The sequence below is a fragment of the Diorhabda carinulata genome, chromosome 2 (assembly GCF_026250575.1).
Source record: "Diorhabda carinulata isolate Delta chromosome 2, icDioCari1.1, whole genome shotgun sequence".
NCBI lineage: Eukaryota > Metazoa > Arthropoda > Insecta > Coleoptera > Chrysomelidae > Diorhabda > Diorhabda carinulata.
The window spans coordinates 4,004,275-4,021,536 of NC_079461.1; the positions used below are offsets into that span (position 1 = coordinate 4,004,275).

Consider the following 17,262-nt stretch of genomic DNA (forward strand, 5'->3'; position numbering starts at 1 on the left):
AAAGATAAACGTATTGTATTGATTAATAAACGTGATTGACTACTCTCAGGAACAGAGTTAGTAGCTCAGATCAATGCATCTAGGAATCTGCCTTTGAGTACTTCTACAAACCGAATTTTTTGGAAGGCTGACGGTGCAGAAGTCAAAATAAAATTAAGAGGTTGCCGTGGATTGAGGAAGTCGAGGGTTTTGGGTCTAAGAGTGTTTTAGAGCAGATCAATGGAAGAACGGAAGCTTGGTGCTGTTTTGGAGAAACGGCGACTGGAGATCTAGTAAAAATTTTGCACAAAATGTTAACAACAGACCAACTGCTAACTGTTAATTTGCATGTTATTCTGTTTTTTTCTTCGATTTAATGTAGACTTTTGGAATCAGTGGGTTTTTGCAAATAAAAATAATTAAATGTGTTTTTGAAAAAGCTCAGTGGTAACAGTTTGGTTTCAAAACCAAGACTGAACTGTTATTTTGCATGATATTTCCATTTTATATCCCAATAGAATTCTAAAAATTGAGATTTGATGGTTTCAAAATTTATATTTGTGATAGTGCACTTAGAAACTACTTGATAGTCCCCAATTATCCCATTAAAAACTAATAAGGATCTACGTCTTGCAAAAGATTGTGCAAACTATAAGGGTTGCATATCTGCTTGAGTATTGCATGGAGATGGCGTCTATAAAAATAGGCAAAAGGTCCTTTTAGCGAGGAAACATGTACATTTATTTGGGATTACAGGAACAGATAGAAGGCGAAATTACGTATTCAAATACAAAACTAAATAAAAATAAATACATTATACGACAATAAACTTATTTGTAAGGAAAGTTAAGCTTAATTTCATTGTAATACAAGAAACGCGTGTGTTGAAGATTTGGATTGAATTATTTCATTATAATTATTTGTCATGTCAGAGTTCAAAAGTACAACAAACATTACCACTAATTAGGTATATTATTTGAAGGACATCCTATATAAATATAGTGATTATTCAATTTTCCTGCCTCATCTCTACATTAAATGATGTTCAATACTTTATAAATTATTTTACCGGAAATTTACTACGTAGCAACCAATCAATAAATCATAATATAAATAAAATGACATGTTTGAGTCTTAGTTTATGAAAATTTTATATTCGTCAAAGCTCTTGGGAAATGAATACTGTCAGATTGGAAAATATATTTTTCGTTTTGATTCAAAATAAAAAGTTGAGGTAAATATAATATTCCTCATTTGCTCTATCTATCATATTCATAACAAATAAGAAAGCTGATTAATTAGTGTTTGACAAAAATACGAGGATATATTGAAAAATTTCACCTAGACCTTTCAAAACAAATGTTTCTTCTTGCTCTGCAAACCAGACCTCCACAGCTTTTATTATCTTCTCGTTGGAAGAAAATTTACGACCTTTTAAACTTTTTTTTCAGTTGAGGAAACAGATGATAGTCGGACGGAGCCAAATTTGGTGAATAAGGGAGGTGTTTTAGTAATTCAAACCCTAAATCACGAAGTTTTTGCATGACAACATGAGATTTGTGTGCAGGGGCGTTCTCCTACAAAAACAAAACACCTTTGGATACTTTTCCGCGTGTTTTCTCTTTAATTTTTTCCCGTAGAGTGGTCAGTGAAGTCGAATAGTAATCTCCAGTTATTGTTCTACCCTTATCCAAAAAATCAATCACGATTACTCCATGGCAATCCCAAAAAACTGATTGAAGAATTTTTCCAGTAGATTTTTGGACACGAAACTTCTTAGGTCTAGGAGAACCAGAGTGTCGCCATTCCATCGATTGTTGCTTTGTTTATGGATCGTAGAAATGTACCCAAGTCTCATCCATAGTAACAATTCGATTTAAGAAGTCTACATCGTTTTCAAATCGAGCACAGATCAAACGCTTTTGGTCAATATTTGGGGATCCATTTTGCAGCAATTTTTCTCATGTCCAAATTGACGTGAACTATATGATGAACACGTTCTTATGAAATATTCAGTGCTTCAGGTATCCGTTTTAGTCCAATTCTACGATCTGATAAAATTATGTCATGAACTGCATCGATATTTCCGGGGACTGACACAGAAACTGGCCTTCCCGATCGGTCATCATCTTCAATAGAAAATTTACCTCTTCTGAAGCTTGCAGTTCAATTTTTTACGGTGGCATACGAAGGACTTTGATCACCAAGCGTATTAAGCATATCTCCGTAAATCTGTTTACCTCTTAACCCTTTTAAATACAGGTACTTCATGATTGCTCGATACTCCAATTTTTCGATTTTCACAATTTCGGTGGACATCTTTTTCCTTTTAATTTATTGCGTAACTCTGGTTTACTTTTTTGACGTCAAACTTTACACTTACACTTCTAATAAGTTATTGTTCGTTGCTATGGTAACGCAATATTTTGTTTATGCATGGAACTGGTCTAGACTAACCAGATATCAATACACCCTCGTAAATATCTTAGTTATTTCACTCTATTTTATTTATGAAAGACTACAAATAGTTTCAAATTGAAAAATTACAACTTAAAATCTATCAATCGAAGAATTTTCTTCCAATCTTTTCTGTTTGTAGCTTTCGTCTTCCAGTCCCGAGCTCCACCCTCCATTAGATCTCCTGTTGCTTCTTCTTTCTAATTACCCCAGCCATCCTAGTCTTCTGGATCTTATGATTCTGTTAATTTCTTGTTCATCATACAGCTTTTTAATTTTCTGGTTCGTCCTTCTTCTCCATATGTCTTCCTCCTTTTCCCTCCTTGTATCCTCGTAATTAATATTCTCCTCCTCCTTATTCAGTTTCCACGTTTCGCAATTTTTTTTGAAAGATTTTCTATCACATAATTGACTTGGATTCCCTCAACTAAACTTGAGATATTGTTACAAACAAGTTCGCGAAATGGGTCCGGAGGCCGGCCCTGTCCAGTAAGAATGAAAATAAAAATTGGTGATGGTGCATACGGCGGGATTTGTTTGATGTTTAATTATAAACAATTTTTAATAGCAAGCGGTTTATTTGCATTGTTTCTTTTAAATAATTTCTAGGACAGTCTATTTATTTATTTTCTTTTTGTTCTAGGACTAAATGATTTGTGTATATAAATTAAGAAAGTGAGACACAGTGTTTATTAATTCATCCCACGAATAGAAAGAGTGTAAATAAATACGAAAGACGTTACATCGGTGTCGGGTGTGGGGTATTATAGATAAATAGTGACATGAACATGGCCAAGAGACTAAGAGATCTGACGGAACTGAAAGCCGAACTGGAGAATCGTGAGTTGGAAACGTCCGGTAAGAAAAGTGAATTGACAGAAAGACTCAAAGCGGCACTGGTAAGTGACGGATTTGATCCAGAAACTTATCTGTTCATGGACGATTCTTCCACTTTAATATCGTCAATTTTTGATGATATTTCTGTCAATTTTTCGACCATGGAGGAAGATAAAACAGTAAAACAAACATTTGATATAGATTTTAAAGTGTAAATAGTTTGAAGAAGTGAATAAGAAAACTATCAAAAATTTCGTAAATGAATCGTGAGGTGAGTATTGAGTTGCCTCACGTTTCAAAATTATCCAGCCCTTCAAATTCGACCCACAAACTTTTGTTTTTGATTACCAGTACCTTCATAACTTCCGTTGTAGAATAATGTTTGGATAATAGACTAAGGCCTTCCTAAGGGTATAGTAACTTAAACAAACTTAGTTTTGAAACCATTTTAGACGCGATAAAATTAAAGTACGGGGGTTCTTTAAATAGCTTTCGATCTAACAAAGAAATAAGACGTTTTTTTTTTCACAATTATTTCTATTTTCCAAAATTTAAGTCTATATACTTAATGCAGTTTGGTTTATTGGCAGCGGTTAGAATGTGTCCGCCGCCAACTGTCGCCTTTACAGTCTACAAAAATGGAGTCGGTAGAACCGACTGTAACTTTGTTATTTTGAATGAAACACCCTGTATATTAACACATTTTTGAAATATACGTAAAGTTTTAGTACACTTATGTCTAAAAACTTTTGTCGAAAAATGCATACTTTTTGAGTTATTAATTTTTTTGTAAAAAATTTGACAGTTGCAGACCCTTAGAAATTATTTTTTTACGATTATACCCTTAAAGATATGAAAATGATTTCTGTTCGGTTGCTTTTAGCAAGGTCAGACGTATTTGAATCTATGTTGAAAATTCTTTCATTTTATACAGGGTGCGTATAAAAAGTGTTCAAAGTTTAACTTCAAAAATATCAAATTTCTTTATTTTTTTAAACAGAACCACCGGGTTTTTTCTATTTTAATGCATTTAGGGGTAAAAAATAAGACAAATTCATGTTTACTTTCCTATACCTAAACCTTACCGTTATCCGGATATTAAATGTTTTCTGTAAATTTTTGAAGATGCAGGTTTGAACTAAATTTTATATTGCCTAAGAAATAAAAAAAGTATTTTTCTTTATTTTATCTAGGTCTGTAAAAAAAATCAAATCAAATTTTATTTACTAATCCTATTCTAACTTTTAGTCATTTCCGAGATATTTGAAGTTTTAAATTATTATTGTATTTAATAACAAGTTTTAATTTTTTATGTATACTTTTAGTAGGCTTTGCAATAAATGACACTTATTTAACTGTCATTTGTCAATTGTTGATACTTGCGAAAATCGTTAAAATGGCTGGTTCTCAATTTAATAACGAATAAATAAAATTTAAATCACACCTGCATCTCTAAAAATTTACAAAAAACATTTAATATCCGGATAACGGTAAGGTTTAGATATGGGAAAGTAAACATGAATTTGTCTTATTTTTTACCCCTAAAAGCATTAAAATAGAAAAAACCCGGTGGTTTTTCCAATGTCTCAGAGGTATGTAAACAGCTCCTTGCCGAAAGATAATTATTTTATTAGAAGCATTGTTACTTGCGTTTAAAAATGGATTTATCTAAACGAACGTGGTAAATCAGTGGTTAGACACAAAACAAATACCAGAATCCGTCGCAAAGAGAAGACGATTTGAACGGAAAGTCTTGTTTGTAAGTTGGAATTAGTAAGATTAAGTTTCTTCCAAATTATTGGACAGGTGCATCAAGATATATTGTGGGAATATCCAAGTCTAGTTAACTGACAGACAATGCTGAACCAATGCCAAAGTTATACGTAATAAAATCGAATAATCTGGTGGTATTGAGCTTCTACAATATCCAGCTGTTAATCCGGATTTTACACAGTTAGATTATTAGATTATTATGTATAACTTTTGGCATTTGATCCTAAAAATGGTCTTTCCAATGTCTCAAAGAGCTTGGATGTATACGATAGGCTATATTTTTTGTCTTTGACATTTTATTAATACCAAACAAGTAATTTAAACAAAACCTCGCATTTTCTTTATCTAAGATCGATTTCCATTCCCATTTATCTAGATTACATTAAAATCACAACTAAATTCTTATTGCGAGTCTGTCTATTCACAACCTTAATTTAATGGAAATGGAGAGAACGGGTTACACAGCCGAATAATCATCCACACGATATGATGATGTTGAAGGGGTAGTTTTGGAATCAATAACCAACTTTCCAGCATACATCAACCTTTTGATATATATATTAACTCGTATTATAGGCGCACGATCTAAATTTAAAGGGTGTGTGATGTAAATTGGTTTAACAGCAACAAGAAAAAATTTAATCAATCAAAACTTCATGGTTCTATCTATTTATTTGTATCTATTTCAAAAACTTTGGTTCTTGCAGTTTTAATTGATTACGACGTGAAAAAAAAAAACCGAAAAAAACGTTGTTAGTATGTCTTTAATGAATTTTTCTAAGCATGGTGTTGATGCCAAAAATTTAAAGCAAAATAGGGACTTATATTTAAGTAGCCAGCCAAGGAAATCGTTCGCCATAAAGAGACATTCTAAAGAAAATTATCATAAATTGTAATTATTTGGAAAATGTCTACAAAAACATAATCAGACATTTCTAATTGAGCTAAATACCGTCGAACAGTTTATCAAATGAAAAACTTGCATTTCTACACACTTCCGGAGTTTACGGATTGAATTTGGGAGAGCGTTCCAAGATTTTGCCTTATATAGGAGTTTATTCTATTGATCATTTCGTTCCTTGTGTTTACATCCCCAAAATAAATTAGTCTATTGTATTTAATTCGGTGGAACGTAGTGGCCATGCAAACAGACCTCCTTGACCAATCCACGTCTGTCTTTTTTAGGTCTAAGATTAACGACTATACACTCCAGGGTTGGAAACGAAACTCCGCCTCGTGGGCAGCCCCTCGACGTCTCCATCTCGACAACTTTACTATTTAATTCATATAAGAGAACATTGCCCGTATCCATTTTATCATTATTACTATATCCATTTCCTCTTTAAGTATTCATTCACAGTTTACAACTATTTTAAACTAATTTTACTTTATTACATGGTAGTTTCCATGACAATGGAAAAGTATAAGGTCTGAGGTATATAAGGTCGATAATCGAAGTTTGATGTATAAAAATTCAGGTCAGGTACTTCTGGGACCACCCTCGTATAGTGATACTCGACACTATTATCCTAAAATATTTTCCTCTCGAATTTCCATAAATTTGATACTGTTCGTATCGTCACAAGGGCAATTATATTTGTATTTATGAGAGGTGACATTTGAAAAAACTAAGAAGAATCGTTACGTATAAATTTAGACAAGCGACTATGATTTATAGCTCGTTGTGACAAGAAAAAAAACAAGCTTATCAACGTCGGGAAACATTGACAAGGACAAAGAAAATCGTTTAAAGATTTCTACAATGATTCATTCCATTATTATTCAACATTAGAATGGAATATCGTCCTAATTGGTGATTCAAGGTTATACCAATTTTTGAGTATCTAATTTGAACGTTTGGTAATAATTTGATTATATTTGAGAAAAAAAAATGAATACTTACTCTAATCCGTGTTCGGAAAACACTTCGCTGATTTCTGAATCGCTTCTTGGTAGCAACAACTTCGGTAATACACCAGCTTTTTTCCTTCTCGATTTCAAGGTTCCGGGATTGAAATAATCCGGCATTTTGTGAGGCGAATGTGGTGATAATATAGTTAACCTGCGATCTCCTGGACTCAAACTCAAATAACCCGTGGGCGGCGGTAAACTCAAATGTTGCGGTATTCTCATTTTTCCCGACCACAACACCCTCTTTCTTTCTGCTGTGAAAGTGTCCTCTCTACCGGCCGTTTCTAAGGAGGCCTCTCCGCTTACAGCGTGTCTTTTAAGTTTCATTTCTCTTTCTATGCTTTCCAATGATTTTGTTTCCGTTGTTTCCAGATATACCCTTCTAACGTCGCGTTCGCTAGACGATAAAAAAGTTTTTGGCGACGTTCTGAGGCTTTCCATACTTTTGGTAGTACAAGTCCTCATCGAAGCTGATAAATATTGACCTTTATATTTAGTTTCGGGTTCGTATTCTTCTTGCGAGGAGCTGGAATGCGGACTTTTTGATAACAGCGAATATCTCGGTGATGCTTTCGTCGACTCTGATTCTGATTCGTTCGAATCTCCGCTTGCTTGCTGAGTGATGATATGACATTTCGGTATGTTTTGTTGTTTTTGTTCGGTTAAGTTGTGGACGTTTTGAGGGGTCAAAGTTACCGTGGATGGAGCTTTTGATAAAGAGGAAATATCTTCTTCGTCCTCTTCCATTTTCTGTTGTTTTTTGAGTTTGTATGTGGTCCTGATGATGATAGTTTATTGTCACAAAACACTTTCAAGTCGCATAGTTTTTTTAGCTAGTTCATCATTAGATAAGTTACGTTTTCGAAGGAGCGTTTTGATTTAATTTAAGGCCGAATCTGAACGAGACAAAATTCAAGATATGGTCCTACAAATATGAAATATTGGTGACATATTTCATTATTGAGCATTAAATTCTTCGAAATTGGTGTGAAATCCATTAAAAGCAAAACTACGTAAATGTAATCGCTTACAGACATAGGTCCAATTATATCGGATTCTTTTGTAGTAAAATTGGAAAGAGAAAATTTATTATATTGACAAGCTCTGCAACGAACAGGGTCAAATTCTTCTCAGATTACATCCTTACTATTGCATATTTAACCTTATAGAGTTAATATGGGCAAAAGTAAAATCAGAATCAGGAAAATCTAATCAGTCTCTGAATACTGAGTAAAGTGATTGTAAAACGTAAAACTCGTGAAGAAAGTCCGAGCAGCAGATCGCCTAAGGCTTTGGAAAAACTGTGTTGAACATGTTATAAAAGAAGAAGATTAGTATGTGGTATCACCCTCTTTACAACCCTTCATAATTCAATCAAGTGATGACTCTAATTCGGATGATTCTGAATTAGAATTGAAATGTTTTTTTCTTTAGTTTTATTTGTAAAAAATTTATGGTTAACGTTCCCGTCTGGTACCCTGTTTAAACCAAACTCCCTTACATTTTACTCGTCTATTTACGTTTTATAATTAAATAATCAGTTGTAGTGAGTTAACGATGTATAATAATGATTGTTTTCCAAATGCATCTGTTGAATAATGCAGTCCAATTCACAATGATTCGATCGCAGTGAATTTCGAACTTACTGCTGCGACAATCACAAAAAGCGACACGTTTCAAGCCTCTATCTTTAGTTATGTATTTTTGACTTTGATGTTATGTTGGATTGGCATGAAATGTTATAATGCAAAGCATGTGGATTGTAAACCTATCCAAAGGGCAGGTACGTTGAAACTGAGAAATTAAATCCGGAAATTCCGCTTTCTACCATATGGAATTGTTTAACGAAAATAGATGTTTGCTTTGTTAATTGTAATTAATATGTATATGTATATGTATTTATCTTTTTAAATGAATTTTGAAATATATTAGATAAGAAAATTAACAGCTACTTATTTATAATTATTCCGCAACTGAATTAATAATCGCGGTGCAGAATATTTCCACTTGAAAAATTTAATTAGAAAATGCGGAAAAGTATTTCTACATTTCCATACAAAATGCCCGACAATGTACACAATTGGAAACCGAGTTCATGATAAAAATAAACTTGTTACATATTCATACAGAATACCGGTTTTAAGATACCAGGGATATTCAAAACGTAATTAATTTTTCAAATTCATAAAAACCAAGTAGAAATTTTTGTTATTTACATCTAAAAAAGTGAAACTACGCAAGCACTTAGAGATGGAAGATACAGTGTTTTACAGTTAGTTTTAAAAGAACATTCCTCGGAGTTGAGCTTTTTTAGTGTTATATTCAAATAACTTTTCCCGATTTTTCTATAATTGAGTAACAAGATTTAATCAACGTCCACAAAATTCTTACCACAGCCCCTCGTTACCGCTTGTATAATACAGCACCAAATGCTTACGTCCAAAACAACGCCCGATACCAAAAACCACCTGACGCAATTTTCGGATTGGTGCAGGAGGTGGAGGGTTCTCAAAGAACCCGACCCATCCTCCCGTTAACCGAGGCGTACGAGCCGAATCTGTCTCATCAAGGCACTTGAAGGCAATTCACCCAACTTCATTCGTATAAAACTAACATCCGTCCAATAAACGAATGTAGAGCAAACGCCGAATGCCTTGCCGTCCTTGACAATTTTTCTATCGCCCTTAAGTGAAAGGAAAAGTTGGTTTGTCGAACCGCACCCCACTACCCTCACATATCCACACAGTTCCAGCCCTGTTATGTCAAAGATGATCTCTGATCTATGCGAGTTACAAGATGGTGTAGATTAGATAGTAAGTAGTTAGTTCTCTACGATCCTTAACATTTTACGGACATACCTCCGAAACTTTAATAGAAATAAAATAATCTTCCAATTGATAACGTATTTAGTTTATTTGATAAATAATTTGTTATATAAAATAAAATGTTCACCTACAGTAAGTGATTGAGTCAACATTCACCTGATTTGGCCATGAGTGATTTCTAGTTATTATTTAAACATTTACGTGGTGAACGTTTGACGACGGAGAATCAGATAGATGAAGCAGGAGTATTCTAAAAGATGATGGCTTCGAGCTTTTACTTTGTGGAAACGATCATGTCCCGGTGCTGCTTGAAGACTTTTATGGAAAGTGAAGTAATGAAGGGATTCGAGGAACAGAACCAGCGACCGAACTTAGCTTATAAGTCGACAGTAATAGACAAATGCAGATATTGTTTTCCCACGAGGTTAATTGGTATACTGATGGATCAAAAATGGACAAGTATGGGCAGGAATATATGGCGAAACTATCGCACTGCAAAGATATCAGATAGCAGAGCAATCCTTCAAGCATTTGAAACAAAGATAGTATGGGACTGCACCCATGGACTCACTGGTAGCAACCGATGAAGTTACTCTCATTCTACCAACTAGTACTATAATTCATTGAGTAAAGTTAAATAAGAAGAAGAGTTACTGGTATGCTCATTGTAAGGAACCAAAAGACACCTCCGATGGCTCCTCTTTGAGTTTTAGCCTACGGTACTTATGTTCAAGCTTTTTAAAGTTAAAATACAGTCCAATAGATTCACGTCATTGAATGATTACTTTGAATTTGAATAAACTACTTTTCCTAAGGTGTAGTTTTTTGAATATCAGAATATATAACCTCACCTATTTGTCATTTCATTAAAATTGTTGAAAATCATATTCTAACATTTTATAAAATAGATGAAATCAACCAATTTCATGGTGAAATTGATTAGATTTTTCCACCGGTACGTTTTCATCGTTAATAAACATGAAAAACTACATCATATTTCAAATCACAATGGAACTGAAAACTGTTTATGCGATTTCCACGTTTTGGACGTTTCTTTTTGTGTAGTTTTATAACAAACAAGCCCAGTACTTTGAGTGGCATTGAGTCTGTTTTAAAACGTTGGATTACATGAGAAAATCGTTAGGTACAAAGCAAAAATGACAGGCGTATTTTCATGTAACGTTTTTAGATTAAAAATATGTTTAGCTTCATATTAAAATTTGTAAATAATACTTAAAATATAAGCTCTCTTATATAATCTAGAATTTCCGTTCTTCGTATTATATTTTTATAACAAAAATATTTTCTTGATGACGTCTACGTCTACTACGATCGTGTAAGGTATATAAGAAAATTGAATGAAATAGAAGACAAGATACAATCAGCTCAAATAAGATGAATGTCGTCTATTTTCGAGACTTATTACACGGGAAATTGTCTGGGCTACAACAAAATGGATGGTCCGAAGTAATTTTAGAAGCATTGTATGCTAGATGGATAAAATATGGCAAAAAATCAATAAAAACCCACTGGGTTCAATTTAATTTAGTTACAATAAAATTTTATAAACTAAATCAAGTCGAAAATAGTTGATTTTTATATATTTATTTAGGAAAAAGGGAAAAGAAACTCATCGGGGACCAAATCTGTTGAATACAGTGGATGGTGAACCAATTCCAAGTGCAATTGAGAAAGTGCGTCATCCTGATGTAAAAGCACTTTCTCTTTCTTCAAATACGCTTCCTCTTTTGTTGATTATGAAAATGCGCGTGATATTTTTTAGTCACTTCAAATTCGGTCCACCTTTTGCGTCAATAAGCAAACATGCTCGATATATTTGACTGCAATTCAATGGGCGTTTATCAAAGCAGACGGTATTGAAAACAATATCGAAAAAACAAGTCCCGAAACTGAAATTAGAGACTTGAATGTTGGATCAAACTTCAACAGTGAATCTGAAGTTCAAGTCATAAGTCTACAGCTTTCGATATCAACAACCAAAATCATTAGTGGAACGGAAATTTCAGAGGTCGAAGACATGGGCGTTAAATGGAACGTACCCGATACGAATCAATAAAATTAAAAAGACAAAACGAAGTATCTACATTCAACTGTTTCCTTTTTCATTTCGTTACTTCATTATTACAATCATCAATTTATTTTGTATAATTTCGAATAGAACGAATTGTAGATTCTCTCCGGTAACAATCATTGGTTCTTGGAATGGATTCCAACATTCCTTGGTGATATATTATCATTGCTGTTCCTGATAATCATCATTATAAGTTCATTGTGAAGTCTGATATCAGTTTATAGATTTCCGCTTCAATTTAGTTTTTGTCTGCCATAGTAATTGATCTGATTACGTGTCCAGTCAGTTTTTGTTCAAAACCTCCGGTTCTATTGCTTGCTGGAAACGACGGCATGACTTTGTGAAACGTCGAGTAGAGTTGTGTAATAAGATCGAAGAACTTGGTGGTGTCGGAGTCCTACAGCATCAAGATCTTAGTCCAGACTTGACACTATTTATTCAGATCCATAGTATTAATCCAAAGAAGACATTGAAATTGCATTTATATATGGCTTTTCCAAGGTCTCTAATAGCTGAATTGAAACCATAGAACACGATCGACTATACTTCGACATTAAATGACATTATTCATGAGACACCCTCTATATTCAAAGAACGTCGCGTGATTCTACAAGATAATTATGGATCTAATTTGAATATTCAAAACATTTGCTAAATATTTGGCATCGTTTATCGTAGTAACCTAATAAGATAAAAGCTTGATTTACTATTTGAACAGTACATTGCAACGCCAGAAGTCTTGGTATTGATTCTAACTGAATAAATAATATTATATTCTTACATACAGTTAAGAAATAATTTTACTAGGGAAACAATGAAGATTATTAATGAGAAAAAGAATTTTCAATTATAGTACCATCAAATTACGTCATAACTTGTTTTGATTCTATTAAGAACCGCTCAAAAAAATTGATTTTGGGATACAAACGCAGAGCTGTAAACGTATGGCTGAAGAATTGGTTGTCAGCGTAAGAAGTACTGAGCAAAAACTCACATGCTGGGAAATTTCGCGTTTCCTGCAGTGGTAAGGAGAAGAAAGAGAAAATTTATTGCATCGAATATTCACCAGAGACGATACATGGCTACCCCAATATATTGAGGAAAACAGAAGCGCGTCTATGGAGCGAAGAAGAAAAGAAGATGTGCCAGTTAAAGCGAAGGTTGACTAGTGTATGGTTACGATGAAGGATAATTCTTAACTATCTATATATACATTTTATTTCATGGTTTATGATTATCTAAAATTAATAGTAAACAATTCACGGTTTGTTTAATTATAGAGATTGTTTGTGTACATAAATTCCTAAACTAACTTTCACATGTTTAACAATATTACGAATATAATTTTGGTTTATATCAACCTTATCCTCGCGTAAGTTCAACTTAGTTCATATTTGTTTTTTTTTCAGCTTCAGTATTAATAACCCACACGGTTGCAGTATCAGCCGGAAAGGTGTTTCGTACCGTGTTTTGGGGCATAAGAGAAGTAATTACGGGTTGATTTTCCCACAAAAAGACGAACTGCTTGCGCGTAGAATTATAGTAACGTCCTGTAAAACACGGTAAACCTGTCTAATACAGATCAAATCGAATTGATAATCCAATCCAAGCCAGTATGACTATTATTTTATCTAATCGCTACTTTTTTAGTAATTTTTATAGTGATTTAGTTTAAAAACCAGCAGATTTCGTCGCAGACAAACCGTTTTGGAAAACAAAAATAGAGTAGACATAGAATTTAAAAGTCTTTTAATGTTTGACAATAAAATTGCGGGTCCTACACTTTTCAATAAACGTTGAAATGTTTGATATTTGAATTGGTTATGGTGTACCCATTTTATGGGTATCATTTGACTATTCACAACCATTCTATTGGCGTGATTTTGATCGTTGATCACGTCCTAAGTCCACACGTGTAGTGTGACTTAGTCCAGCAATGCTTTAATTGCGAAAAAATTAAAAAAATCTTGACATCGATTCATTAATGCGATTGTCAAACAGACACTAAGCGATCAAAATTACTGAAATTTTAGTGAGAAAAACTTTTCCAATTACACTGACGAAAGAAAATAAATAATTTCAGAAGATTGAAAATTTAAGGTTATGCAAAATCATCGAAGTTAAACTGTCAACTGTCAATATTTAAGTGGCTAGAGTGACATTTAAGGAATTTATCTACTCCAGAACGTCCCGAAAGTGTTTTGCAGTGTCACTTTCGAACAACTTCCAGATGGCGTCGACTAAAAATATATTTTCCAACTCTTGTATATTTTTTATGAGGGGATAAATGTAAATTAGTGAGAAAGAGAGAAGTTTCTGATTTGAAAAATGCATTATCATGTTGTCCAATCTGTGTACGTAACCAAGTTAAAAGGGAGATCAACTATGTTGTTGTGAAATAATCGACACTACCATTAATTTTGAGATTAGATGGAAACTCGCCGCCTGTTCAGCTACAATTATTGATTAACAAATCGTCCCTACCTACGAGCGTAATGTCGCGTACATTCATCAACTGATGTAGGATAACAAAGCCTTTGAGAGAGATTGCATATGTTTTGTTAAATGAAACTTTATGTATCTGCAAGCGAAATTAAACATGTTATTCCTTAACTCACCAACTTTAAATAAGATGCTGAGTTAACATAAAATTAAGCAGACAAATAGAATATTTCGGTTAATCCAACCAAGCGAAATACTGATAAAGGTCCATGTAAATACGTAGAGCAATATCCTTGAGGCCGAGGTAGCAAGCATTGAACACTTTTTTCTTGCTTATTTCACTCGAGAACGCTTGACATGATTCAAGACAACGTGCAATGCAATATCTCTCGATCAAAAGCGTTTAATTCTCCAGCTAAACTATCCGAAAACAATTCAGAGGAATTTTGATTAGTGGCAAGCATGATGCAATGGTAAGAGACTTGCACAATGTCAAACGACATGCATTATTCCTCGATGTAATATTTTGATCTTACAAGGAATTGCATGCAATTTCTTGCATCATGTCAAGCGGCCTTTATCAACGAACTAGATGTTGAAAAAGAAAAATTTCGACGAGACGATCACAGATCACAGCAGCGCAAATTGTACCATATAACGAAGGTCGATTTCGGACGCAAATCAATGGAGTTGGTTCGAGCTCTTGTGTCGAAAACAACCGAAGGGAGTAGAATATCATACGTAAAATATAAATCTAAATGTATACTACCGGCCAAAAGTTTTTTCCCACCCCATAATCTACTGATTAAATTTCAAAATAATACACCACAAGCAAGAATAATAGTGTCCGTTCCTTGTTTATTTTATCGATGTTTCCCGATGGATGGACATGGAAGTGTGAAAGAAGGAAACCACAGAGAGAAGTTTGACGTATGACAAGGTATAACCGCATATTAAGAAAGACGTGTATGGATTCACGAATGTATACCCAAAAAAAAAACAAAAGTCTCAATGTTTTTTTGAGCTGCCACAGTAGCGTTGAAAATTGAAAAATTATCCTATTATAGTCTATTTTTATGTTTGAGAGAGTAATAAAATGATCCGTAATCCATAGGCGTATAACTTTCAGTATACAATTAGAATAAATATAGTTTTTAAAAAAAGTTATCTTAACAAGTTTAAAACAATGATGAATGGAAAATTTCGGACCCTCGGTGTACGAGAAATATGGAACAAAGCACCCCCCACGTTTTTCAGTTTGATGTGCTTCAAACGAGTGTTTTTTAGTTTTCTAATATTATTTTTCCACCTTTTAGTTTCATATAGTATGAATAAAAGTTTTTTAGTTTTTTTAAACTGTTTAATTCGTATATTGGCTTCGTTGCTTATACACCTACATCTCGTCAAAACTTGTATCGAGCCGTAACGGTGTAGTTGGTAAGGTTGTTATACCTCGAGTATTATCGAATGAAATAACATTTCTATAAATATAATGAATAAATCGGTTGTATACTTATATTTTCACCTAATTAATCTGCTTATAAATAACAAACAGCCGAAGGTAGAAAAGTGCGATTTTTTCTAAATGTTTCATTTTTCCTCAAGGTATGAAGAACAGGATGACATACTTTTTCCGTTTATCTGCGCCCATACCAGTTCAATCACAATGGTATGGTGTTCTTTTCTCACAGGACCAGGATGTAACTTAATTTGCTTTGAATTTTGAAAATTCTTTTCGTTTTTTTTAACCACTTGGTCGTGAGTAAGTCTCGAGTGAGAAATTGCATTATTCATTACTATTATATAGTTCTGAGGAAGAATATCTATAATTTGTTCGAACCATTCATTGAAAACATCACCATTTATGTCCTCATGGTAATCACATGGTAGTTTCAAAAGTCTGTAAACCACCTATAACAAAACCGCTTGAAATGTTGATTTGAATTATTGTCACTTATGTCCCTTTGTGTTGGTGGATCTAAACAGTAGATAAATTATCTGAAAAGGCGTGTCTCCGACTATACCAAAGTTTATGAGGTGTATATTTCTTCTTTGGTTTCTCATGTCTTTTATAGTACTCAGGACATTTCTCCCCATACTACGATATCGTTTCTTTTTATTAAAATACTAGCTTTTACCCGCGGCTTAGCTCGCATCGAATCCATTAAATAAGTATCAGAAATCATTATAATAGAAAAGAACGAACTCTGTAGCTATATTAGAACCTGAGATATAGATCTTTGAATGTAGAAAAATTGTCAAAAACCTACAAGAATCCATAACTCCACGTTGAATGTCCGCGCCTAGCTCCTCTCCAACTCAACCGATTTAAGTGTTCAAAAACTCAAAAGAAAGAAGGTGTTTCGGCGAGTGTTCTTAAACCAAAACGAACTCTGTAGCTATATTAGAACCTGAGATATAGATCTTTGAATGTAGAAAAATTGCCAAAAACCTACAAAAATCCATAACTCCACATTGAATGTCCGCGCCTAGCTCCTCTCCAACTCAACCGATTTAAGTGTTCAAAAACTCAAAAGAAAGAAGGTGTTTCAGCGAGTGTACTTCAACCAAAACGAACTCTGTAGCTATATTAGAACCTGAGATATAGATCTTTGAATGTAGAAAAATTGTCAAAAACCTACAAGAATCCATAACTCCACGTTGAATGTCCGCGCCTAGCTCCTCTCCAACTCAACCGATTTAAGTGTACAAAAACTCAAAAGAAAGAGAGAGTTTCAGCGAGTGTTCTTAAACCAAAACGAATTCTCTATCTTGAATAGAACCTGAGATATTGAGGATAGAACGTGTGTATGTGAAAAACTCCAATAAGTAATGTACAGGGGGAAATCGCATTTGAGTATAACTTGAGAATGGTGAAAATTGGATGAAATCCGACGGTTGATGGCTGATCTGTGCATCAATACCTTTCATTGAAAAAAAAAAATT

General features: G+C 33.6%; 1 protein-coding gene across 36 annotated transcripts in view; it reads right to left on the reverse strand.

Annotated features, from left to right (window-relative positions):
• Positions 1–17,262, reverse strand: part of LOC130903946 (cAMP-specific 3',5'-cyclic phosphodiesterase) — a 248,370-nt gene that overhangs the window by 85,345 nt on the left and 145,763 nt on the right. For 5 of the 36 annotated variants that reach the window (XM_057816361.1, XM_057816356.1, XM_057816359.1 and 2 more), the window contains exon 2: positions 6,950–7,882. The exons of 28 other annotated variants lie outside the window; for them this stretch is intronic. In XM_057816361.1, coding sequence (XP_057672344.1) covers positions 6,950–7,704 — 755 coding nt within the window. In that variant the 5' untranslated portion in view covers positions 7,705–7,882. The remainder of the gene's footprint in view (positions 1–6,949; positions 7,883–17,262) is intronic. 3 more of the 36 variants (XM_057816355.1, XM_057816357.1, XM_057816360.1) reach the window with 1 other exon arrangement.